This window comes from Phragmites australis, chromosome 4, assembly GCF_958298935.1.
Source record: "Phragmites australis chromosome 4, lpPhrAust1.1, whole genome shotgun sequence".
In the NCBI taxonomy this organism is placed as follows: Eukaryota; Viridiplantae; Streptophyta; class Magnoliopsida; order Poales; family Poaceae; genus Phragmites; species Phragmites australis.
This window is the reverse complement of record NC_084924.1, coordinates 44,362,725-44,389,624: the sequence shown is the minus strand read 5'-3', so window position 1 is coordinate 44,389,624 and position 26,900 is coordinate 44,362,725. Positions and strand designations below refer to the sequence as shown.

General features: G+C 41.0%; 3 protein-coding genes across 6 annotated transcripts; 1 reads left to right on the top strand and 2 right to left on the bottom strand.

Moving 5' to 3' along the window:
* The first annotated feature begins 1,912 nt into the window (after positions 1-1,912).
* LOC133916719 (probable protein S-acyltransferase 22) lies at positions 1,913-7,684 on the top strand. Of its 2 annotated transcripts, none has more exons than XM_062360526.1 (9): positions 1,913-2,318; positions 2,442-2,555; positions 2,835-3,200; positions 4,731-4,799; positions 4,917-4,988; positions 5,101-5,229; positions 5,385-5,465; positions 5,907-6,092; positions 6,548-7,684. In XM_062360526.1, the coding sequence occupies exons 1-9, from the start codon at positions 2,277-2,279 to the stop codon at positions 7,289-7,291; spliced, it is 1,803 nt and encodes a 600-aa protein (XP_062216510.1). In that variant the 5' UTR covers positions 1,913-2,276; the 3' UTR covers positions 7,292-7,684. The 2 variants fall into 2 exon arrangements, with proteins under 2 accessions (XP_062216510.1, XP_062216511.1); XM_062360527.1 differs by having other exon boundaries at positions 2,295-2,318; positions 2,810-3,200.
* A 2,183-nt stretch (positions 7,685-9,867) lies between these two features.
* LOC133916718 (vesicle transport protein GOT1-like) lies at positions 9,868-12,896 on the bottom strand. 3 transcript variants are annotated; one of them, XM_062360524.1, is made up of 8 exons: positions 12,581-12,895; positions 12,265-12,468; positions 12,117-12,192; positions 10,827-10,918; positions 10,649-10,729; positions 10,474-10,571; positions 10,226-10,307; positions 9,868-10,127 (listed from the first exon to the last, which is right to left on the bottom strand). In XM_062360524.1, exons 3-8 carry the CDS (start codon positions 12,145-12,147, stop codon positions 10,089-10,091), a joined length of 423 nt encoding a protein of 140 aa, XP_062216508.1. In that variant the 5' UTR covers positions 12,148-12,192; positions 12,265-12,468; positions 12,581-12,895; the 3' UTR covers positions 9,868-10,088. The 3 variants fall into 3 exon arrangements, with proteins under 3 accessions (XP_062216508.1, XP_062216509.1, XP_062216507.1); XM_062360525.1 differs by lacking the exon at positions 12,265-12,468 and having other exon boundaries at positions 12,117-12,186; positions 12,581-12,896; XM_062360523.1 differs by lacking the exon at positions 12,265-12,468 and having other exon boundaries at positions 12,581-12,894.
* Positions 12,897-21,797: 8,901 nt separating this feature from the next.
* LOC133916717 (MFP1 attachment factor 1-like) lies at positions 21,798-22,585 on the bottom strand. Its single transcript, XM_062360521.1, has one exon. It carries the CDS (start codon positions 22,388-22,390, stop codon positions 21,953-21,955), a length of 438 nt encoding a protein of 145 aa, XP_062216505.1. The 5' UTR covers positions 22,391-22,585; the 3' UTR covers positions 21,798-21,952.
* Positions 22,586-26,900: the final 4,315 nt, after the last annotated feature.

The window sequence follows — 26,900 nt, the reverse complement described above, 5'->3', positions numbered from 1 at the left end:
GATCCAAATAATGACATCTTATGCATCAAAATTTATGAATATTTCTCTATATAAATTGGAATCAACAAGAAAATTTATTTAGAGAATTTTCATATCTTTTTTGTCTGTAGTTGCATACCGATCAATATTGTTTATGATCATGAGCTGAATTTTATAATTAATTTTACGAAAGTACATATATAATTACTTTATGACCAATGTTACGAAGGCGCAGAGACAGCACCGGCGGACAGGCGGGCAGCGAGGGGTGTCACGCGTGGAGATGCATGGAATAAGACGAGGGCAGTATGTTCGTTTCAGAAATCTAATGGACAAAACGGCTAGAAGTTGACGGAAGTGGCAAAAACAAGCAATGAATTGTGAAACTGATGGCCAAATGGAAATTTAATAAAAACACGATGGAAGAAGCAACATTTGGATCCTGTTAATGGAAAAAACAAGATTTTCACTAATTTGAAATCGCATTCCTTTATGGAGCAAGAGACAGGGGCGCACCTGCTTTTGAGGCAACCAAAAGGTGCAGCACTGCACTGCACTGCACTTCAGCACATAGCTGAGCCTCAGCATGCAAAAAGATGGGCTAGGCTCCCCCAGCTTTTGGACACACCCAGCGTCGCATTACATTAAAAAAAATCTACGCGGTGTACCCTCTGCTTCTGCTAAGTGCTTAGTATTGTCTAATTGTAGTTAGTCTGAATCCATGCATAACTAAGTTTGTATATATATTTTGTGCCTTTGAAAACTGTCTCATTTTTATAATCAATAAGTGGACAAGACATAAAATTTCACGGAGTAGCCGTCGGAGCTTCAACGTGGCGCGGGCCTCGCAACAGGAAGCTGTCGTCCCCTTCACCTCGTCGAAGTCCATGGAGGGCCTGCGGCAAGCGGACGGGCAGCGAGATGCGTTGGCAGCGAGCGACGGGCTACGCAGAGACAGCACCGGCGGACAGGCGGGCAGCGAGGGGAGAAGCAAGGAATAATTAAGACGAGGGCAGTATGGCCTTTTCAGAAATCTAATGGACAAAAACGGCTAGAAGTTGACGGAAGTGGCTCAACGAATTGTGAAACCGATGGTAAAAGGGAAATTTAATAAAACACGATGGCAGAAGCAAAATTTAGATCCTGTTAATGGGAAAAATAAAATTTTCACTAATTTGAAATCGCATTCCTTTATGGATCAAGCGACAGGGGAGCGCCTGCTTTTGAGGCAACCAAAAGGTGCGGCACTGCACTGCAGCACATAGCTCAGCGCCTCAGCTTCAGCATGCAAAAAGATGGGCTAGGCTCCCCAGCTTTTGGACACACCCCGGCGTCGCATTAATTTTAAAATATTATATACGTTGGAGTATTATTTTTTATTAGGACATCCAAATTCAAATCGGATTTCAAATTCTATTTCATGTGTTTAAATTTTTTAGGTAATACTGATGCTGTGTACCCTCTCCTTCTGCTAAGTGCTTAGTATTGTCGATTTGTAGTTAGCCGCGTGAAAGATGCACACCATGTGTATTATAAGTTTATGCTAAAACGAGTAACAAGTTCCTTGTCTAAAGTAATGTCACTATGCACCAGTCATCACGAAACTGTGATGGTGCTTTTCTGTTCGTGGCAAAAGCTCTTCTGCAGGAATTCAGGGTTGTTCACGCCTAGGCGCTTTTTTCCGTAATCACCGGGAAGCTTTCTTGTCGATTTGGACAGCTGCTCTTTTTGTCCAGCGTGTATGTCTACTCTCCCGCCAATGTTTTCGCCCTTTCTTGCAGCTACCAAACTGTTTCGTGTAAAATTTCTACGAAGTTCATGCGTTCTAAATATCCTCTAAATCTAATTCGGACGATCTACTTGCGCAATTGGCCGCTGCTATGTGCAGTAGTAGAAGAAAGCGAGAGAAGAAGATGACTCAGCAGCAACAGGATGCTGCTTCGGCCTTGCACAATAAATCCAGAGAGCCGCCGGACGGGGCACAGACGCGCAGTCGTCGTACTCCCCGAGACGGGGCATTGGATGCTCTAGCTCTAGCTCTACCCCGTCTCTGCCTCTCTCCATTATCGGAGACCAAAACAGCATTCCCTGGTTCTTGGTCCTTGCATTCTTGGTTCCTCGGTTCCTCCTTCACAATCTCCTGTTCTGGGCAGTGGAGCAAGGCGTCGCTTGGTTTCTAGAGAGGGACCTGAGGAAGAAAAGCCATGGTTCTTGAGGAGTCCGGGCTTGCTAGTTCTTGGTAGCCCTTGGCATTGGCATCCTATCGTTCTCGGAGTCCAGGCTGGGTCAATTCGGCCATGAGGAAGCACGGGTGGCAGCTTCCCTACCACCCTCTCCAGGTATAGTACAATCTAGTTAGCGCGCGGGGTTGTGCTTTCCCTTTTCCTCCCAGTGTTCGTGCTGTTGTTAGCATTTACCACTCCCGTAATCTGTTACTGTGTTCTGCATTTGACTAACTGCAGGTGGTGGCGATAGCCGTGTTCTCGGCATTGGGTTTCGCCTTCTATGTCTTCTTCGTGCCGTTCGTGGGGACCAAGGCCTGCCAAATTGTGGCCATGGCTATCTACACTCCATTGGTGAGGTTCCTGTCCTTTTTGAGAGATTATATTCGCTAGTAGGGATAGATCTGGCGTTGCATATTTGTTTCACTGGTTGCAGCCTCGCGGTTAACTATTTCTTGGCACCCTTCCCATCAGGCATTGAGGGTTCCAGTATCTGTATAGAGAAATGTAATATGCTATGTATGTTTTGCACATATCTGTTGTAAAGGGATGATGATATGACGTTAGACTATATAACTGATTGAGTGATTGAATTTTTTTATCTGCAGAGTATTGAGTGTCTTCTTGTTGCAGATTACATGTGTTGTTGTGCTATACATATGGTGTGCTGCAACAAATCCTAGTGACCCGGGCATTTTCAGTTCAGCAAGGCATCAGGAATTAGATAAGGATCAAAAGCAATCCCAAATGAATTCAAATCATGGTCATGGAGGAAGGCCATTAAGTGAGGGTTTTAGTGCTGTTGATAACAGTGAGAAGCTGAGCAGCATGCTCGAGATGAAGGATTCGCCTTCTTGGCCCAGATTTTCTGAAATTCTTTGCTTAATTTGTTTCCCATTCTCTTGCCTTTGCAAAAGATGGCTCCATTTGGATAATCAGCCTTCAGATCAGAACATAAGTGAAGAAGGCATGTTTTTCTGCAGCTTATGTGAAGCAGAGGTATGACTGCCCACATCCATCATACCTGAACATACTGTTCTGTTTCTTCAAGCTGTACTTGTCTGCACTACTAAAGCATGGCTTTTAAGGTCACCTAAAAACAGAAATTTAGTAAAATGTGTACAGTGAGTTTCGCATTTCCTTTCAGAACTTTATGCTTAGCCTGACTTGTGCTTATGTAGAAGAGATAATTCCCTGTTTGCCACTGAATATTAACAAAATTCTCGATTTGCCACTGAAAAAATCATGGCCCCTTCCATGCCATCACTTATTTTTTTCCTTTCCCTGTGTACCATCACCGTCATAACGGAGTTGACGACAGTGACACACAGGAGATGGGAAAACTTAATTTTTCATCCCTTATATGCCACTACCGTCACCTCTGTTATGATGTCAATGGCACTTAGGGGATGATAAAACTAAATTGGTGGTATGGAAGGGATCATGATTTTTTCAGTGTCAAATCGAGAATTTCATTAACATTCTGTGGCACACAGGGAATTATCTCTATGCATAAGGTGGGTAGCTGGTGGATCCATGTGTAGACTTTAAAAATATTGCTAATATTCGGTTTGTTGTTCACTAGAACTTTGACATACTCTAATGAATTTGAGAATGTATAAACTTGTCAGGGTAATCAATGAAATTCACAAGTTACTGTTACTAAATAGATTGAATTCAGACGAAAATGATGACAAGTAGTTTGAATCAAATGCTCATGTTATTCCAGATTGTAAATAATCATCCACATGTGATGTTTATGCAAGCATCCTCCAATAGCATCATTTCGGTGCCTTCCGCTTATGCAAATAAAGTTGTTCTCTCATTGTCTTAGTATGCCCTTGCCACGTGCAGGACAGTACCCGGAGTCCTGTAGCAGTACAGCCATAGGACTCCTAGGACGCCAACGCTTTAGAATGAAGGATTCAGATTTAGGAAGGTTTAGGAATTAAGAAATAAAAGGAGGTTTTCAGATTAGGTAGGAGATAGAATTATTTAATGAAGGAGATATTTGATTAGGAAGGAGATAGAGTCGGTTTAGGAATAGAACAGGAGTCGGTTTAGGAAAGTAATATTTGGAATACGGCAGGACTCTCCAGGCTAGCCATGTACCCACCCTATTTATAGAGGGCGCATCCAGGAGAAAAGCAAGGAAGAAAAGAATTAATCTAGTCTTCTCTCAATATTCTGTCTTCCCAATCTATAGTCTAGTCTCTCCTCTAGCAGTCGACGCCGCCTGGCTATCCACCCGACGGATGCTTATCCCCCTTATGATCTTAGGACTAAAACAGCCCTAAAATTATAATACAGCGACTACAGCTGAATGGGAAGTAGGTGTCCTTATGCTATTGTCGTCTTGGCTAGTTTTAATATTTGGTGGTATCTTTAACATTTCCGATATCTTCTGAAAAGTGGCATAAATTATTCACCTTTCTTCAACATTTCCGATATCTTATGAAAAGGAGCATCAATTATTCACCTTTGGAGTTTGGATGTCATTGCGAGATTTTGAAGAACGGCATTATGCAGGTTTTGAAGAACAGTAAGCATTGTAGAGTGTGTGACAAGTGTGTTGATGGCTTTGATCATCATTGCAGAGTAAGATTTGTCTTATTGTTTCCCCTGATACTAAGAACTATCAGTCCTCACAAGAATTATTACCTTATTTCCTTGCAAAAAATGATCTTATTTCCCTGCTGCTTTGTTCTTTTGTAGTGGCTTAACAATTGCATTGGGAAAAGGAACTACAAAGGGTTCTTCGTTCTAATGGCTTCTGCGGTTATCCTGGTAAGTGTGGATCTCTCTACAAACTGACAACAATAGGAATATAAAGAGCATTATATCAGTGATATATACCCTATGTAATGGCCCTTATGTAATTGAATTTGCCTTGGACCAGCTTGTGATGCAGTGGTTGTCGGGAGTCCTTGTGTTGATTCTCTGCATCGTGAAGCGAGGAGAGTTCTCCAGGCAGATTGTCACGAAGTTGGGAAGTAGCTTCTCAACTGTAGCTTTTGTAATTGTTGTGGTGAGTTCAACTGAAATCTTCTTCTTTTTCCTTATCTAATGTGTGTTTACTGCATTGAAATTCATAGAATTTATTGGCAACATTAAAATGACGCTGCTATTTTTTAGAAAGTGTTACAAGATTGGTAATACACTTTTTTTTTCTTCTTTTTGCAGGCAACTTGCACCATTTTAGCAATGGTTGCAACCATACCACTCACTCAACTTTTATGCTTCCATATCCTTCTTATCAAGAAGGTAAGTTGCTCTTGAGGTTTAATTGAAGAAGCCTTCGATAATAGCATACAATAGACACAATAGGCATGCTTGCAATTTCATATTTTGTCAACACCTTTTTATCTGCTTCCAGAAATAGACATGCTTGGTCACTACTATTTTTCTCTGTTTTCTTGATCCACTACATGGCTATTGTAACAGATTATCTATTCTCTTAATAAGAAACAACAACAACCACTCTTCCTTTGTCCCACTGCTGATAGCACAGGAGTTGATTGTTTGTCATCTTTTCTACTAAAATAAGTCACATACTATAACGAGTTGCTATAATTGACCTTGGTTCAGTCAGAGAGTTATGTATCTTTGGAAAGATAAGTAGAAAATATGTGCATTTGAACTTGATGTTCTTTTATCCGTATTACTGGAGGCTAAATTGATATCTTTTTTTACATGTGTGTTCAGGGAATTAGCACATATGATTACATCATAGCTTTGAGAGAGCAGGAGGATCAACAAGAGGTTCCTGGACACCAAAGTCCGCAGATGTCTATTATTAGCTCGGTTACTGGATTTAGCACAGCCAGTTCTTTTGGACCACTTCGTCGTGGTTCATGGTGCACTCCACCACAATTATTCCTGGAAGATCAGGTATGTGACAGTGGCTCATTTCTGTCAAAAACCTTATGTAACCAAGAGGATAAAGATTCGGGATGTGCGGAAGACAGCAGTGTGATACACCACTGAACCATGGATCATATGTAGGAATCTTGGATGTGTTGTTGTGTTAATTAGCTGAATATGTCCACATTAATTTGTGTTCTCGATGTAAAGCTAACTGAAACCAAACAATTTTGTTTTGAAACAAGTAGCATCACCTTTTGGTGTCAGTTAGAATTATTTTATCAAAGCTGTTGTTCTGCTAGCCACATTTACCGATGTTATCCAAATTCAGGAAGCTTAACTCCTGGTGACTGGTGAAAAAAAAAAGGTTCCTTAGCAGTCCTTTTAAAATAATAATAATAGTGATAATAACCATGCAGCACCAATTATTGTTCTCCCATCTTTAGCAATCAATGCTTATTGTTTGCTCAAATCTTTTGCAGTTTGATGTCATTCCTCCAGAGATCGGCATGCCACAGAACTCTGGCAGTAAGAAAACCAAGGAAGAGGAAGGAGCAAGGAGAAAAACTGGAACAGTGAAAATCAGTCCGTGGACACTGGCGCGCCTTAACGCAGAGGAAGTATCTAAGGCAGCTACGCAGGCAAGGAAGAAATCCAAAATCCTGAAGCCAATTGCAAAACATGAAGGCCCAGACAATGGCAGTAAACCAGATCATAAGCCTAACAACAAGAGACGACCTGACAAAAGAGGATATTTCCCAGCTGAACTTTCTCTTGACCCCCTTGCAACTCTATCTGCAAGTGGTACCGGAAGCAACTTCAGCGATGCAGCCACGGAAATTTCCAGCAGATTAGCCCCATTACAGCTTGAAGCAAGAAGCGCTTTCCAACCGAGTACTGCAGCATCCACCAGAAATGTTGATTCATCACCAGAAAGTAGCTTTGGCTCGCCTGATCTCCACCCCTTTCGCATTTCTTCATCCATGGCTGATGATATGCAAGGAGGCATGTCACATCCAGCTCACAAGGGCATTGAATTCACAAGATCGTCAAGTGACGGATATGAAGCTTCGGGAGGGGAAGATAGTGACCGCATCCCTTCAAGAATTGTGCACAGATCATCAAACTGGGCGAATGCCATTCTGAATTCTGGTCAGGGAGGCACTTCAGCTGATCTGCACATGCCATTATCTGAAGGCTTTATTACTAACATGAAGTCGAGCTAGTTAGATATGCCTTTGCTTGCAGGCGGCTTTGACTTGCTGACCAGCTGGACTGGAATCATATGAAGCTGCGCATGTTGGTTCCTAGAGAATTGTTGGATACAACACAGCATTGTTGGCAAGAATTGGCTGGTCTCGAGCTTTCAGATTAGGTTTGGTTGCTAGATTTATCTGATTGTTTGTGGGGTTTTGGATTAGTTCTAGGTGCTAAATTTATCTGATTATGTGTAAAACTGCGTTCATTGCTGGCGTTGCTCCTTACCGATGGTTTAGCATTCCCCTGTCGTCTTGGCAAAATATGAATGTGAGGTTCTTGCACATGTTAGAGCTTGATCTAGATTACTATGCCTAAATTTCTTGCTGTGATCCTTCAAAAGAAAAATCCTTGCTGTGCCATCTGAACACGTTAAACAATTGAATGTGTTCTTTAGGTTTTCAATTTGTTTTGAGAAACACGGAGAGATGAGTAATATTTTGCTCCTTTCTTGACACCACGGGCAGTACAAGTTGAAGGTCTGCGCCATGGTGAGCAGAGCAGCAGCAGGAACGCACCGGCGATCACGGACACGATCGCCCAAGGGTTGCCTCAAGTAGTTGCTTGAGGCGGGCGATCCACTTTAAACCGTAGTACCTGTTCACCTGATCCGACAGCCCGGAGAGCTTGCTGATGTAACTAACAATAAAAAGTGCAAGTGCAGCAAGCAACCAATTTAAATTTTAAAAAAGGTACTTGCATTGGAGAGATGTTTTTATACGAGCGCTTGATGACGTGTCTCTACTCAAGCACTCCTATAAGATCATTCCTTCATTTGGATCCCTTTTCAAATGGATTCTTTTACCAGAATCATTCTCTTTAGGTTTTTACACTCTAATAACATTTTCTTTCTTAACAGACTTTTAATATTCTATCATTTTTACATAAGTACTATAACATATACAATATAACTGTAATATATGGTATGTATACATTGTACATGTATTTGGTACGCAAATGGTATCTTACTCCAGCCATTTGCTGTCCAGCCGAGCCACTACCTTTCTGTTCTCTTCCTTCTCGCGAGACCAGAGCAACAACACAGCATCTCCACCTCCCTCTGTTCTTGTTCCCCACTGTGCTTCTCCGGTTCTCCCTGATCCAAATTGGTCACCAAATGAGAGCACCTCCCCTGCTCTGCTTCTCATCTCCCCAACAAGCAAGCACCAAATCCACCACCTCCCTGATCCTTTCCGTCCAACCAAGCCAACACCAACACAGTTAAATCTCTCCAGCTATCTCTCTCTTCTTTCTCTCTGGCTCATCCGCAGCATAGCTCAATCCAACATGGGAGGACCTCGGTCTGCTTGTTTGGAGCTCGATTCGAGAGTGAAAGAACTCAATCCGACTGCTTACAGCTCGATTTCAGCAGAAAGAAGCTAAATCCGGCATGGGGAGGAGCTCGATTCGAAGGCGAGGTGGTCAATTTGGGTGCTGTGGTGCCCGATTTGAAGGCCCGCCACTGCTCGTCGAGGTCAGCATCCAGCACTCGATTCGCGCCGTAGGAGCTCGATTCGCGGTTCGCGCCAACTGCGGAGCGGAGGAAGCTCGTTTTGCGCCAAATGCGGAGCTAAGTTTCACCCGTACGTGATACACTGACACGAGAAATATATATAAATATATAATTAATTTTTACTAAAATATAAATAACTGAACCAAAACCGATCTGCTCTTCTTCTCTTCTACAGGCCCAGTCGGCCCTTCCATTCTCCCCCCTATAGCAAGCCCAGTTGGCCCACACGTTCTTCTCCTACCTCTAGCCGAATCGTACATGAGCCCTCATCTATCTCCATAACCGAAACAAACCAAACATCCGATGTGAAGTTAGGCATCCGACGGGAGCGGCTCGCGCGGCCGAGCGGGGTCGGATGGCGTGGGCTAAGGCCCTGGCGGCAACGTGCCTATAGCTGTAGGCGGTCGACCTATCTCACTGCATGGTTGCCGAGGACGGGGAGTCGGAGATGGTCGCCCTAGCCATTGCGACGAGGCTTAGGGAGCTGGTGCCGGACAAGTGTTTGGTCGTGATGGATGTCAGGCTGGCGAAGGTGGCTATGGGGTGCCCGGGGCTAGAGTCTCAACATCAAGAGGTACTGTGAGATCCCCGACATTGATATCGAGCTAGTCCAAAGTATAAGGAGATATCAGGAAGTATCGACGAGCATATCGTGAATTATTTTTTTATTTTTAGGTTGTAATTTTCCGATACTCCTGATACCTGTATCGGGCCGTATCAACGTATCGCGCCGTATCAGATACGAGTATATCGTCCTCTGCTAAGTATCAGTGATACGTAGCTGCGGAGCGAAGAGGTAAGAGAGAAAATCTCACATCTCTCCTGTCTCGTTCCCCGTCAGCCCCCGACGGCCGGGAACCCTTGAGATGGTCTAAGCACTCGCACGCCGAGATAGGACATCAGAGGGTGACAGTGTGATGTACTGTTGCTGCTAAAGTGCATATAACTTCACTTTATAAAAACAATGCTCTGCCGGTTCATCGTACCAACGTAAGGGCTAGATTAAGGCGTTTATCCAATCATCTCAAAAAGAAAAGGAACAAGTTTCTCCAGTCCATTTCATGGGTGAATTTGCATCTTGATCTTGACAACAACATCAAACTTGGGCTTCGGGGTGTAATTTACAAACAGTCCTATCAGTAACTAAACACATAAAGAAAAAAAATAAGGACCAGACGCCTGCATAACCATTTTGGTACTGTCGCTAAAAACCATCAGTTGCTACATCACAAGTAACATAGAGCAAAAGGATGCTAGACTGGAACCCGTTTTCCTCTGTAGCGGTCAAGGAACTGCAGATAAGGGAAATTGGACTAGTCAGAATGTGCAACGGGCCAAGCTTCTTGTCCCAGGAACAAAAGAAGAATGCCATGTGCCGTGAGCTCCTTACCGATGTCACAAACGGTTGTTGAAAAAACCAGCCAATGATAGGAATCCTCTGCAAGAACACTGAAAGTGTTGGCCAGAATCCACTGCAATACATCCAGGTCAGTATCCGGGTACAAGCAATTTTTTTACAGCAACGATGGGAGTTTGTAAGAATCAAATTGCTACTCATAGCATTGATTTTTTTTATACTTTGTCTCAACATGAAACGGCAGATTGCTAAAAGAGAAACTGTCACAGAAATTATCTAACCTGAAGAGTACAATAAAGCCATATGCCTCTAAGAGCATGCCAAAAAAGGGCCACCCAATTAGAACCAGGAAAAAGCCAGCGCCAAATGAGATTGTACCCTGTTCATTAGAGTAGTTAATGAGATATTAGTCATGTTTAAGGATAACAGCTATAGAAAATCCAGTGGTCATCAAACCTTGTAATTTTTAGGTTTGGTGAAGAACTGCATAGTTGATCTCATACCAATTGTCAAACCCAAACCTGACAGGAAGAGAATCTGAAATGGCATCAAGAGGAAAGGTTAACCATAGGTTAACTCAGTTGACTTAGCTCCTCAAAAAATAAAAAGGAAATACAACTGGAAGAAAACTTACATTGCCCATTGCGATAAGCCCCTTGTCAAAGAAGAAAATGATTCCCAGAAAGGAGAAGAATATTCCAAAGCCTGTCAGGCCAAGCCCAATCTCTGGCCAAGATGAAAATCAGAAGCCACGAATCAATGAGTGGGAAGAACAAACTGTAATCAACCATTGAATATGCTTACAACATCATATGACAAGGGGCACGTTGTTCCACAACACTAAAAAGAGTTCGCAAGCTGAAATATTTCATCATGTTTTGAATGTTGAACACTAGAAGAGTTGCACTGAGCACAGCTCCCTATCCCAAAGTGGCTGAAGTTCACATAATTTTTGTACATAGCCACAACACTCAAAAGGCGATATTTTCAACCTGCTAACTATACTAAGGATTCACCGAAAAATGGCATCAAAACCCAACCAGACCAAGCTGGTTTATAAGCGATTGCTGACTGAACTAATGATTATCTGTTCCGCATTATTATGGTCAATATAGGACAGGTACAGTGGTATCACTAGTAAATCAGAAAGTAGCATAGACCTTAGAGCAGTATCACATGTGGCGCTGTTATCAACTAAATAATCCAAGTATCATTCAGAGATTCAGAGGTCAGCCAGCAGCCCAGCACTGCCGTTATTTGTGTAGTATGGCTTAGGCTTAACTTGCGGAAACTCTTAAAGATTTATCTTTGCTTTGTCTAAAAGCTTTACCCAGTTGGTACAGTTAGGCCTAGATTTCCATATATTGGATCAACTCAGTTGCGATTAGCCATATATTCTTAAACTGCTATGGTATCACAAATGTTATCTAGGTTTGAATCTGTCCCTATACTTGCTTTTTCTAATAAACACTCAAGCATTGAAGGACAGAGAAAATAGTACATGATATGCCCCTGATGCAGTGTAATCAAATCTAACACTTAAACTACTGGTTAAGTGATGTGGTACATACTGCACAGTACATGATATACCGATGATGTATCATAGTCAATTGCAACATGAAAACTACTAGTCAAGGGATATAGCAGATACCGCGCAGTACATGATATACCCTGGGTGTATCCTAGTCAATACAGAATACACTGAAAAGTACTGTTTAAGTGATCTGGCACATATGCCACAGTTTTACTGTAAGAATAGGCGGCATCGCAATTTGCAAACTCGTCAATGCCAGAAGCAGAAACAAATGAGATAAAGTAAAGCACATCAACATTTAAGGCCCAGCACAAGTTATCGATGCTCCCATCATATACAAATGGAACAAAAATTGAACGACAAATTGAGAGAATGGCGCTGGGTACATACTCTTGAGGTCATTCATCTCGAAGGAAACCATTTTGTCTAGTAATGACACTGCGAAGAACAGCACAAAAGCCTGGAACTGCACAAAGTGTAAAATTAGGCACAATTTGAGCAAACGAAACAGATATTATAGAAGGACACTGATCCCTGCCTTAATCAATAGGCAGGTGGGATCTCATGTTTTCGGGGCATCGCACTGTTACTAATCACCATGTCCCCTTCCAAGCGAAAAACTATGCCGCAAATCGAGACACACAAGGGCAGATTAACGTGGCCTTGGGGGGGTTCAGAATTCGACCACGCAGCAACGAAATCCACAATAATCTGGACCTATTGGAGAATCTATCCCATGATCCTGGAAATAAAGATTTGGATCTGATTGCTCGTACTAAGAAATGGAAGACCAGAACCAAACTAACTCTTAGAAATACCATCCAAGCAAACCAAGCAAACTAGGGTTTTCTTACCGACAAAAGAAGAAATCAATTCAAGTCCGGGTGGATCTGAGGACAGCGACTACGAAACAAGAAATCGAGGTGGCGTGCTTCGGTGGGAGGGAGGCTTGGAGATGTGTTCGGCGGCGCGGCCAGGCGAAGAGGGTTCGTTTGATGTTGCCGCGACCGCGCGAGACCTGGAGGCGCACGGCGACCCGGGCCTGGGAGGAAGGAGCGACGGCCTGCCCGCGGGGTCGCCTGGAGGGCCGCGAGGTGAGGTGATTTTGTGATGATAGGAGGATGGAGAAAAGAAGATCGGGAAGAACATTTCAGAAATACGGTCCGACTCAGTAGAATTGTGAAATACACTTCATACAAGTTTTGAAAATCTCTAAAAAATAATGTCTGCATGTAAAATGGAATTGCACAAACGTACAAAATTTCACCATCAAACTCGGCATTTGTATTATACGAAATTGATAGACAAACAAAGGCAAATAAAATTATACAAATTCAATCTCATATTCGATTCCCCCTACATTGGTGTTTTCACCTAACATTTTCCTAACTCTTAAATTCACAAATTCAAGTTCTCCATAAATGCATCCAAGTTTGAGCGTTCCAATAGGAAGAGCAATCATCTGTCGGGAAATCCTTTGTTTCAGTGGGTGTAGCAAATATGGTATTTTTAAGACATATATGTGATTTGGTGATTGATGATAATATAAATTAATGTGATTAATATGTTTGTTAAGTATATATCTTAATAGGTCTTATAATTCAATACATGAAGAACTCAAGAAAGTTTGAATTGAACGAGCTTAGAAAAGATTGTAGTCACCGGATAGTCCGACGTTTAAGAAATTGTACACGTCATAGTGTTTTCGGCTCAAAAGAGGTGCTTCAGGTCTACATACCGAATGGTCCGACGTTGAGGTGAGAAATCGCCAGAGCTTTTTATAGAAGTTGTGCAATTTTTTTTTTAAAAATGGTTTTGAACTCACTGGATGGTTCGACATCTCCTCAGTTGGCTTTAGTGGAGCTTTTCTTAGAGGAATTTCTCTCGTGATAGTGGAAAAAGATTTTTCTACGCGCCGGATGGTCCAGAGACTTCGTCAGACCATTTTACAATAGTAATGGCTAGTGACACCTGGCAACGGCTTGTTGTGAGTAAAGTTACATGCCGGATGGTCTAGTGTGTGTAAGCAGGTACATGTCGGATTATCCAGCGTTCCCAAAAATTATAGGTGGTTAGGCAACAGCTAGATTTGGACCTCTAACCTATAAATACTCTCTCATTTCATCTCATTGTTATCCCTTGTCATCCCAGAAGAGTAGAAACATTGTGTGTGTAATCAAGAAGTAAGAGAGTGCACTAGAGATTTGCAAAGTTCTTAATTGAAGATTAAGAATTTTATTATTACATAGAGAGTAGCAAGTGTGCATCTAGTTGTAGTTTAGGTTTGATTTTAGTCAAGTGAAATTATTGGCTTGTTACTCTTGGTGGCTGGTAACACTTAGTCGGTCTTGGTAATCGAATGTCTCGTGGAGATCTTGTGGGAGCCATAAGAGAAGCTTCTGTGCTTGGTTTGATGTCCGCTAGTTTGAAGATAGAGAAGTAGTAATTATGAGGAAGTACTTGAGTCTTGGTGGCTTAAGAGGAGTAATATCCTTAGTGGATTCTTCAATGAAGACTAGAGGAGAGTGTCAACTCCTCGATATCTCGAGAAAAAATTTGGTGTTTTTTTGTCCATCTCTTTACTTTCTCGCATTTAAATTTAAGCATTTACATTCATATAAGTTTTCAATTCCGTAATTTACTTAGTGCTATAGCTTGCTTGTTTTCTTTCAGTGGGAATAACAATAGCAATTGCCCTTGAAATCTTTCACAGGTCTGAACCTATGTTTGAGGGTCTTTTTTTTACATGCAACTTTTCGAGTAAGAAGCGTTGTGGCAAGAGATTACAAAGACTAAAAGCAAAATATGGGTTATTATGATAGACAGGAAACCCCTTGATCTGACTCCTTAATCTAATCTGACGGTGATGACGCCTATGGGTGCCACTCCCCTTATTGGAGGGGTGGTCTTGGGCTATGGCTTCATACTAACTTCAAGATCCTATATATGGTATATCAGGGTAAAAACACATGATTAAGTTTTTTGAATCGGACGATGACGACATTTATAGTGTTGCATCCCTCCTTGGAGGCATTATTTCTATGTCACAGACCTTCTCCTTTTTGGTCATTGTGGTAGCTGACAAAGTATAGATATGGATGTTTGTGTGTTGCCTGAGCAATGGAATTGTTTCTTCCTATAGAGATAGTTTGGATCTGGGATTTTGCTTTGGTGAACCGATGGTGAGCTTTGCATCATCTTCAAGATGGTCGGTATGAGAAACATGCCCTCTTAGCTCCCCCATTAAGCTGATGTGGTTGGTTCGGGATTCTGGGCCGTCTATCAAACTTAATTCATAGAGGAAGAAAATTGAAGCTAGACATGTAATAGCAAGCAAGTGTGTGGACATGGAAGAATACATAGTGGTATTGAGCTAGAAGACATGCTTATTCCTTGTTTCCTTTTTCTGTTTTGAGTTTTCTTGAAGCCGATTTGTTTCGGTTTCTCTAGACTTTGGTGGTGTAATTGAACCATTGTTGTAAGTTTTGATGTTCTGTTGATATATCCTTAACGTCTTGATGTTTTGTTGATATAGAGGTTGTAACTTTACTTCCTTCATTAAAAAAAATGACACATCGAAAAAATGGGCCAGTAGCATCTTTATTGCATGTCATTTTTCATCAAAATAGTACCACATTACATTGTGATGTGTGCACCATTTTATTGCAATTGCATGCACATGAAAAGAATTGTCAGCATATCTCGCCAAACATTTTGAACAAGTTTCTTTAAGCTTGAAAGAAATTGAACCATTGCCAACATAATTCCACTAATTCTTGCATTTGTTGGCACATGATGCAATTCAGTTACTCTGACACACCTACAATAAGCAACATTGATCATTCTTAAGAGGTTTATATGATATCATCTTAAAAAAAGAGGTCTACATGATATTTTACAAAACATAATGTAAGAACTAGAAAACATTTGATTTCATAATATAAGTATTAGAGTTACAATGCAAAGCACACTTTAAAATCTACGGATGGTATTCTTCACCCAGGTTAATCCATTTTAAGCTTCACTCAGACATAGATGAGCTAGTCCAACACCAGTGTGGGTCCAGTATACAATCATCAAGTCATTGACCCTTATGATTTGTTGTTGATCCTATTAAACTTCTAATTATGAATAGTAAGAGACACCTAGTAAATATATAATAACTCAGTGTTCTAGTAAGATAACCATGATGATATTTGTTCTCCTGGATCCGTCACTACCCACGGTTTGATTTCAGAGCCTAAGCCAACCCATTTAATGAGCGAGCGAGACACGCCCTTTGCTACATCTGACAAAGTGATGCTAAGTTCCAATGTTTTCTCTCATCTTGCCTGGTTTTTTATGATCTCTTTGTTGAGGCATGCAACCCCAATTTTCATGTGTCGACAATAATTTGGGGTTCCATGAATCAACACTTTTCTAACCCTACCCTTTTATGTTGCCCTCCCCAATATGCAAGGTTGTGTCTGTCATCTACTTGCATAGTGCCCCTATCCTCTCCTCTCCTCTCCAACGACAAAGCCATCCCGATCGATGATGTTTTTCTCTCACACCGGGTTTCTCCTCCTTATCCTTTTACCTCTAATCGATTCTAGCACATAGCTGCACAACAGCTGCTAGCACCATCTTCGAGGTGCGCCGCAAGCTCCTGGAGCCATAGTGTTAGGGGAGGCAGTGCCGCGATACCTCCACAAACATTTATATAAAGTTCCCTTTATGTAAATACATCTCATCCATGTATATACTCTAAAAAGCAGTTGCATATGAATGGGGGCATGCTTCTCTCTGATAACTCTTCAGATAAGTTTACCAAAGTGTACAATACTAATAACAAAGCTAGTGATACATGTGGATACAATTAGCATTGGACGGTTGAGCATGGCTGCTCCTATTCAACAATGAAGGAGGTGCAACATCGATTCTAGGTGACATCCAAGTGCAGCTTGACCTCATTATGACAGCACAACATCACCTATAGATATTGGAGGTTCACAGTCGAGTTCTTTGCCATGTACTTTGCATTACAATCAAGTGTCCAATGATAGTGGGACCACCCTGGCTAGTACGAGCATCACATTTGGAAGAGTTTCTTTAAGTCAAAGTGATGTTATGTGTGTTATTGTAAACTTGCATCTCGTTTGTCAATGATAACTGACAACTTTGGCTTTATTTGTAATGTTATTGCTAAGCTAGCTAGGTATTTCATATTTGGGATCACCACACTAAATTCCTCAATGCCACAACAATCCATTGTAACATGGAAAGCAAGGAAGATATTTGCTCATTTCCTGGACACCACCAAATAGCAATAAAATTTTTGCTATTGAGAACTTGGTGCAGCTCATGGTAGATAGCTATTTTAGTGACCAACATATATGTTAGTTGAGAAACAAGCAAAGCAATGCATATAGATAAAGTTCTCTATAAAGTTTTGGATATTTATGACGAAGTAAGAAAATTCTAGAACTAGATATTTAGAAAGAGGGTTATAATAGGAAGATATTTCATAGAAAATCCTAGGGGTGGCCACCTCCACTTCCACCATGCCATAGTGAGCCAAAGGAGCCACATATATCACCATGACATGGCTAGTTGTAGAATGACATTATTGAAGAATGGATTATTATGGTGTATTTGGAGTAACCGCATGGAGAGTGAGTCTTGTATAAGTTGTAGTGATCTTGTAAGCCACATACTTCCTAGTACTTAGTAGTTGAGCTGTGATTTATCTAAAGATTGGCTCTGCCGTCTAGAATCAAAAATGTTTTGTCTTCCTTGAAAGTCTGCTTTATCATCTCCGAGATATCACTAACTAGTAAGAAAGAAACGCTAACTATCTTAGTGTAACTGGTGTATTAGAGTACAAAGGTACCACACAAGTTTGTATTGCTTCCCAAAAGTCGGTACTAGAGTTAGTGTATTAATTTCCAACATATGTCATCTTATAATACCAATTAGTAATTCTTTCTTTTTTTTTGTTATGCCCATCCACCTATGTTACATCATTATCGTGTGTGTAGCTTTCTTCAACTGATAATACGTGAATCGTCATTTGAAGCTGCCAGAAAGAGATATCATATTCCTACAAAAATGAGATGTTGACATTACAACTTAGACATTGATAAGCTACCAAATATCAATTTTAGTCATAGTTCACATTTAGGTTTTAGGATTGTAGGCATATTTTAGTAGCCTTAGCCTATAAGTTATTTGAATCTTGGTATTTTGTTTTTATTTGTGACATATTTTGAAAAATTATTATGTAGGCCACACTATAATGTAAATCTGAAATCCATCGATGTTGTTGCCATTACACTACTAGTGCATATATATACTTTTGAAGGTGAGGAGAAAGGTGTCACCATACATAGTGGTACTATATCGAGGCATCTCCCCCGAGGTGGATTATAATGCCACGATGATTGCATTATAAACTCTTATCTTTGCATCAATCCTCATAGTGGAAAAAATCCGTTGATTGCTTTTTATCGATGATTGTACATATTTGATAAACACCATGATATGTTATTTTGTAATTTTCTTCAATACTTTCTTTGTTTCTAATATTCTGGAAGGTACATTTGATAATTGTCTGAAAAGTTTTGTAACGCGTTCTTATGTACATCAACATGTCATAAGATTTATTCTTTGTATTATTTCCCATTATTTTAGAGACGATGAAGTATTTTCTAAAATCACCTTTCATTTTGAGGGAGACCTTGCATTAATGTTTATCCACATAATTACCTTTTGCATAATGAGGTAAATAGCATCTCTATTGACTAGCTTTGTGTTAAATTTGCACATTGACCTATGTTATTGTCATTGTGCACGGTTAATACTATGTTTTTTCAGAGAGATTGGTACTATGTAAGACTCCTAAATGGAAGATTGCAACATGTGGACTAGCAGGATATTGTGATATTGGGAGGTAGGCGTCCTTTGGCACCATTAGCCTATTTGCTTTTCTATATGGTCTTTCTAACATAAAAAAAAAATCAGATCTAGTCCTTTCAAATAAGTTAGTTGTTTACGACATAGAAAATCAGTTCATTGGATGGATAGACCACTACTGTAGGTTCCTCTCTTTGAAAATTCTCATTTGAATATAGTACACCTGCTTATGGTTGTTTTATTATAATTAATTTCTTAAGGAAGATTTTAATATTTACTTATGACATCGTATCTGAGTGTTGATCTCACATACTTTTTTGATATAGCCTCCTCGAGCATTAAAATGGAGGATAATGAGACTAGATCAACATATCCTCAGAAGGGGGCATTCAGTGGTAGATTTTTTTGTATTGTTGTTAGTTTTTAGTAGTGCTAGGATGGTAAGCATCCAGCTCCATACTACTCTATTTAAGAATATTATCATATTTGTATGTGACATGATGCTACACTAGCAACAAAATACTTCGTCTAAGATTGCTATCACTTTTGTTTGTGACATAGTTTGTTGGGAATATTGTTGTGAAATGATAATAAGACGCACGGACAATGTACTACACATTAAACATCATTGTTTAGCAGCTAGCACATACAAACACTATATCATACACATCATTGCAAAGCTGTTAGTTGGAGTTGGGAAACATGCTGATAGAGTTATGTTGTTGAGACCACAAGACAGAAATGGCAAGTGTGTCCAGATTATAGCAGGAAAGATAGGAGTGCATAGTGGCACCGTATTGTATATTGAAATATCTTTGTGAGGTGAAATTGCATTTGCTTGCTCGGCGCATAATAGCCAAAGATATTGCATATTAATAACTGACCGCAATCTTCTAGAACAAAACAAGATGGTACATTTTGGAATCAGCCGGTACAAAACAGAATGAAAAATCTCATAGATTGTCAAGGCAATTGCCATGTACAATCTCAGAGACAGGGTTGCATTCTAGTTGAAGCCTAAGTCATATGGTGCATTGCCATGTACAATCTCAGAGACTGTCAAGGAAAGACCTCCAAGCCGTGCCTCCAAGCAGAGCATCATGTGCAAATGGAAGGATGTCAGCTAAGTTCATCTGCAACGATACGCCTCAGCTAGTTATAAAATTATTCACATCAGATTTTTGCTTATATGGTGGAGAGATAACATCACGAGAGATAAAAACTAACAACTAATTAGTAGATCATCTACTCATTCAATACAATGATAATATGATATTGCAGTCTAGTGCAAGTGGACCTACCTTAGTTTGTAGATACAGATATAATTAGGCTATTGGAGACATTGTCTATAGCGTTATATAATAGTGATATGTATAAATAGTATAGAGAGCAGCTATTTATGTTGTTAGAGATACTCTAAACAACAAAAAAGCTGCAAACCTTTTGAGAAAACGTTCTCAACATAAACAGCTACAACCCAGCGAGAACAGCGAGTCTCCACCTAACCGTGACATTAACAGGTAAAATGCAATTACTCCATCCAGCAAGGGCAAAAGTACACTAGCGCACGCTGAGCTGACTTTAGGACGTGTTTGTTTCAGTTCCGGGTTTAGATTTAGCTTTTACAATTTAAAATCGAAATAAACAGATAGTTTTTTATCCGTTTGTTAGATTGTTAGAATCTGAGAAGTTAGTTTCTCTTAGCTTTTCATAGTTCGTAAAAGTCTATTTTATTAAACTGTTCATAAAAGTTTTTTAAATCTATAATTAAAAGTTTTTCGCAATCCAACTTTTTACAATTCAGTTTTTTACAATCTACAAGTTATTTTTAACAAACATGCCCTTAAACCAAACCAAAAGATATCAAGCGCATAAGCATTTCAACAACAGTGAAAATGCATCCATGATCTAGTGTAACACACGACACCTATCTTAACCACACGAACAGATGAAACATCTTCCTACTGGTTAGGAACAAAATCTTCCATACTTCGATCTGAGATATTGGATATAGAATTCCACTCTTTAAAATGGATAAAAAGGAGTAATCAGCTGTGACACGTTTGCAAAAAAAAAAAAAGAATCCTTAGAAACAAACTATCAGTGGAACTACTAAAATGAGATCCAAACGAGATATCAAACGCATAAGCATTTCAACAACAGCGAAATGCATCGATGATCCAGTGGAGCACACGACACCTATCTTAACCACACGAACAGATGAATCATCTTCCTGCTGGTTAGGAACAAAATCTTAGAAAAAACTATCAGTGGAACCACAGAAATGAGATCCTACTGCAGAAACAAAGCAAGATTACCTAATTAGCAAAGGCAGAGACAATAAAAACTCAAGCATTTTACTTTCTCAAGGGATAAGTCATGTATCAAACAAGATGTGTGCTGCTGCATAAATATGCATCCGCGTTTTTCCTCACCATGGCATGCCTGGACAAAACCAACTCCATAGGCATAACAAACCTATCCACACCCAAAAATTAACTCATAGGTAGCATTCGGATTAACAATTAGACTGCTTCCTAAAAGTCAATTCCAAATGAATAATCCCAGATGATAAGAGATAAATATAAGAACTTGTACTCAAAGTCTCATCCATTCCAAATCATCTAGTACCAGATGCTAATGTGCTCTTTGAATTCATGTATAAAATCAAGACATGTATCGACATTGATCCACTTGAACGCTGATTCATCAGATATTCAGATAGCAGCAAGACCACATTTGAATGGATGATGGGAGGCAGACAAATAGTAATTGACATAATCTTCAGATGCCAGATATTGATTCAAAGGGAGAGGGAAAGTAACCACCTTTACAACAGATAACAGAGAATTAATTACCTGTTCACATACACAGAAAATTGTGACAACCATTTGACTGCTGACCGTTATCCTTCTCAGTAAATTTTTTCCTATCCGTGCGGAGTCTTACTAGATTATAACAATCAGAGTTCAGAACAAAATTGTGGCCATTGATATTTTTAATTGGCTTGTTAAGTCGGGTCAATTCAATCTCAAACCATTGCTCAAAGCTTGCATAATATGCTAGAGAGCTCCGTGCTGCATTGATTTGCAAATCCTAGGGACAGACGGTTAAATCTTGATCCTCAAGATAACAGAAAATGAAAGCAAACACAGCACGCACTTAAAAGAGAGCTAATTATCGAAGAACAATAACTGCATAGATGTGCAAACAGCTAACATTCAACTTATCGAAACCAGATCATAGCCATAGCCTGCAGTCCTCACACCAATTCCAGATGCAATGTGTCCAAATTTATCCCAGCAAATAGAAATGTAATGGATGGCCGAGGCTCATGCCGCGGGCTGTGGTTCGCCGTTCTCGCCCGCGGCCGCGGCGTGGGCGTCCACCGACGGCGGCTCGGCCTTGGCTGCCGCGGAGCGGGACTTGACAAGGTCGAGGAGGCGGCGGCTCACCTCCTTGGAGTAGAACTGCAGCGCCTCGATCCCCTCCTCCACGGAGGCGGCGGCGGCCCCGCTGGTGGCGGCCGCAGTGTCGAACGCCTCGGCCTCGATGGCGCGCGCCGCGGGCTCGGCGTCTGCGGCCGGCACGGCGCCGTATCGCTTGCAGAGGATGGTGTCCCCAGTGAGAGTGTCCACCAGGCGCCGCACCACCGCGTCCCGCGTGCGCTGCGTCGGCGGCCAGATGCTGAACGAGAACCCCTGAGACTCGTCGCCCGCGGCCGGGGCAGCTGCCGCGGCAGGGGCGGGGGCGAGCTCGTCGGTGGCCATGCTTGGAGGCTTCTGGTAGTTCGAAACCCTAGGAAGGAAGGGGGAGAAGGGAGCTCGATCCGCTCGCTGGCTGCGGGATTTTAAAGCGGTGGTGCGTCGTTTCGGTGCTTCGGTGGTGCGTCCTTGTAATTGAGGATTCGTTCGGGTGTTGCGGTGGCGTCACGAAAGGGAAGTGCGATGCCACGGAAAGGCCAAGAGTTTCCTCCACGGAAAGGCCAGGAGCCGCCATCATCGGTTGGTGGCTCCTACTTACCAGGAAGCCCATCGTTTCCTCTTTCCATTTCAGTTTGAATTCCAACATTCAAATCAGATCTCCAGGAAATGGTTAGGAAACCCGGATTAATGCGGGTGAATAATACATTCGGTGCGATCGCAATACACAGTCTTCGATTCCCCTTTTCATTCGAGTTTGAATTTCAACGTTCCATCCAGGAGTGGTAGGAAATCTGGATAAATGCGATTAGATGCTGCATTCGGTGTGATGGCCAATAAATTATTGTGTTTTCTGTATCTGTGTGATGGCAATATACAGTATTTTTGTATTCAGATTTGAGCAGTACTTCCCGTCGTGCTGCTCGTAGCTGGAGCTCCGGCAATGCCGATCTCACCGGTGGGCTCGGTGACAGTCACAACCCAGCAGCGACAGCGTTGGGCCTCGACCGGCACACGCGTACCGCCCTGTCTGACGGCCGGGCGCCTGCTACGAGCCGTAACCTCTGTCCTCTGCCCGAACTCTGCCGTGCACCCGTCCCGCGCCGCGACGTCGGTTTCTGATCACGGGCTCCTGCTCTGCAGTACGCCGCAGCAGGCGACCCACTTCAGCCGACGGCCGTTCCTGTTCAAGTCTTGTCTTGTGGTGTCGGTGCCGCGAGCTGGCAGCCTGGCAAGCACCGCGCGGACCACCGCGGCTGGCTCGTCCCGACGACGATTTTTACAGCACACGCCGTTGCTCCGGCACGCTGTTGAAGTTACTGGTTGCTTTCACGGTTGTCTTGCAACAATTGAGATAGTTCGACTTCCTCCATTCGCCGTTTCTCAGCGTGCCCTTAGCCATGGCCCTTGCCTCCTTTGGGTCTCTGGCAATGGAGTGTCACGTGATGGACCACATCCTCAATTCTCACGGGCCGGTGCGGGCCATCTGAGCCTTCGAGTCATGTGTGCTCTTTAGAGTGGCATCTGGGTAGATGCTTTCCGCAACGGGTTCACCTTCACAGACACGCTCCGCTAATCCGTGACGTTGCCACCGAGTCATACAAGTCCGAGCACGATTGTTGCAAGTAGGCCAACAACAAGCGACGAGTAACAAGTAACAATGTGGTCTCCGGACTCTTAGTTCTGTTTTCATATGATTCTTAATTTCTTATATGTTAATCGATCGATTTTAGATTTGTGACCCGATGTTTTTCTACTCATATTTTTTAGATGGCCGATATCAACCTTCTGTGCATTGAAAAAAAAAATCATAGAGTTGTTAGAGTTTTTACTTTAACAAATATCTGTTCACACCTACAAATAAATGGTTGGAGAGTTTTTAATTTCACAAATATCTAGACCATACCTCTTCTCTGGCGAGAACAGTCAACTTTGCCAAAGAGGGTAGCATTTCTCTTGCTAATTCCATCGCCAAATGTTCTCCTTTACTCCATTTTTTAAAAATAACAACTTTTTTTTGCAAGTCTCTACTCCATTTTACAGTAGAAAACATTGAAATAGTGTGTTATTTGATCTCTAAACTATGATTTTTTTTAAACAATTATGTCTACTTTGTTCGATGTGATTTGCAATAAGTCATCAATTAATGAGTTAGGGAAACAATTTCTTATAAATTTCACGTGATAATTGGTAAAAAAAAATTTAAATTTATTCGGTGTTTATTATAGATTTGCACTAGTTTTGGATATGTTAGAACCGGCACTGCCCCTACCGGCCCACCGGCCTGTTTGCCAAGTCCGCAGCTACCTTAGACGGGACTAGATTTAGGCCACATGACCTATCTCTTAGGTGCCACGTGCCAAAAGAAAAGCGAATTGGGCATAGTTCGCTTCGTTAGTTTTTGCGGTAGAACATGTGAACATGTATATCGGGTTAGTCTTAAACTTAAGGTGGATTTTTGTATTTTTAATTAATTCTAAAAAAATAATATATGTATGTAATAGTTAAAACGTGTCCACGTTACGTGAGATTATATCTTCAATATTATTTACATATGTACTATAACACATCTATATAGATGTGTAAGTACGATGTGTATGCGCGAGTGTATATTTGTATTTGATTTTATATAAAAAAATATGTCAGAAGAAGACGACGACGAAGAGATAATTGGTTTCAACATGGTGGCTGCTAATTCAAAGGTTACGCGGCCTGATCTGGTCCGTAGAGAAGGGCCGATTGCCCAGATTTGCCAAAGTCCGGGGTGAATTAGAGTGTAACTCTAGGTCTAGGGGATTAACATCCCTAACAAAAAAAATACTGTTAAGTGGGAGTGTAACTCTAAGGGATTTGGTCCGGATTTGTTACGACAAACCTGATCATGAAATCTATGAAAACCATCAATTAATTCTTTTTTGGAAACATGGTGTGTGACCCCGTTCCTTCCAAGAAACGAGCAAGCAAGCTAAATTATCGGTAAACAACAATTTAAAGCCCTGGCTAGTTGTACGAAAGAATTTAGGATGTTGTTGATAAAATCCTGTTATTAGTAGCTAAGTAGAAGTTGAGGATTCTTTAGAACTTGTTTCAATTATTACCGTTTCACGCAAGGTATGCAAGCCAACAAGTTATCACTGATCACCACAGTTTTTAAATCGTTTTTCAAAGGCATCAGTCGCATCATAAGAATTTCTTGCTTAAATCGTACCCATCTCATCTGAAGGGATTGGTGACGTTTTAAAGATAAATTAGGATATAAAAAAATTTATAAAATAAATATATATTAATTTTTATCTAGAATTACTCTAAGTTTATCTAGTATGTATACTTTACTGTTCAAAAAGTTTTGTAACATATAGTCAATCCTAATAAATTACTCTGAAAAATAAATATGTATAGGTAACTTGCAAATATATAAATGTGGAAACATAAAGAAGATAGAAAGAGCAATCTCGACATAAAAAAATGTATCTTATGGTATTGATAGTATAAATGCTACTTCTAGTTTATGTTGTAGTAGCCATCTAGACTATTGCTCTTGATTGGCACTGATCACGATCATTGAGCCACCTAGCCCTCAAGTAGGTTGAGCTACCAAGCCACAAAGGTAAGCTTTATCATAAGCCTATCTTCTGCACACTTGTTGTCATCTTCACTTCGAAGCTTGAGCCATCAAGAAAAATGTTTTCGCGTCCCCATACAAGCTTCTTACCACCGCTTCATATGAAGTCAGAGGGTCAACAAGCTTGAGCCACCAAAACTCATGGTGCCAGCAAGTTATCAAGACTCCAAGTGATCGATGTACCACTTGGTACAAGGTTTGATTACTTCTTAATGTTCTCTCTAGACAACAACATTTAGCAACAACTATATCTATGTCTAATAGCACTAATCACTCCCTATTCTTATGTTGATTGCTTTGAACTTTTAGCACTTTGGTGGCTTGAATAACTCCTCAAGTGTATGTGAGATTTTCTGGACTCCAGCACACTCAAATGACCGAGTGAAAATATATATAGCCTCAACCCCGCGCACTAGTCGTTGCTCTAACGGTCACATTTTTCATAAACGTTGGATAATCTGGCGTGCACCACCTGTGATCATCGAACCTTTCATTTGCATCGTCCACCTAGGACTAGCCGTTACTTCCACTCAATCCTCCGATGAATTCTTCGATACAAGCACGAGACCATCTGTATAACTCCATTTTCCACTGAACCGAAGGAAATCTTGGAAAAATACTCTGACGTGCACAACTTCAAGCGTTGGACCATACGATGTGTGGAAAAATTAAACTTCAACTTCTAAAATGCTTCGGCGTGCACAACTTCTTCAATCATCGGATTATCTGGTGTGTACAAATGCTCGGAGACAAAAGCTCCGGTGTGTATAATTTCTTCATCGACGTATCATCCGGCATATACATTTTTCCTGATACTTATCCAATTCAATCCAAGCTTTGTCCCGACTTTGGTGGCTTCTTCATGTGTTGCATCTATCAGACCTACTAAAACATATACTTAATAAACATGTTAGTCATATTGACTATATTGTCATTAATCACCAAAAACACATACGTGCCTAAAAAGATCATATTTGCTACAATCTCCATATTTTTATGATTGATGATAACACAACCAAAGCAGAAGAACTTACCACTTTGCTTGGATGCATAGTAAGAACAACCAATGATACAAAATTATAAGGAAAAGATCTCATCTTTGTCATATCTTATTCTTACCTTCATTTTGTCTCTCTTTTATTGTGATTTTTATGGAGACAATTCTTCCCTTTTCTCCTCATATGTATGCACACGTGAGTCTACTCCATAGAAGTCATAACAAAAAGAGGACAAAAT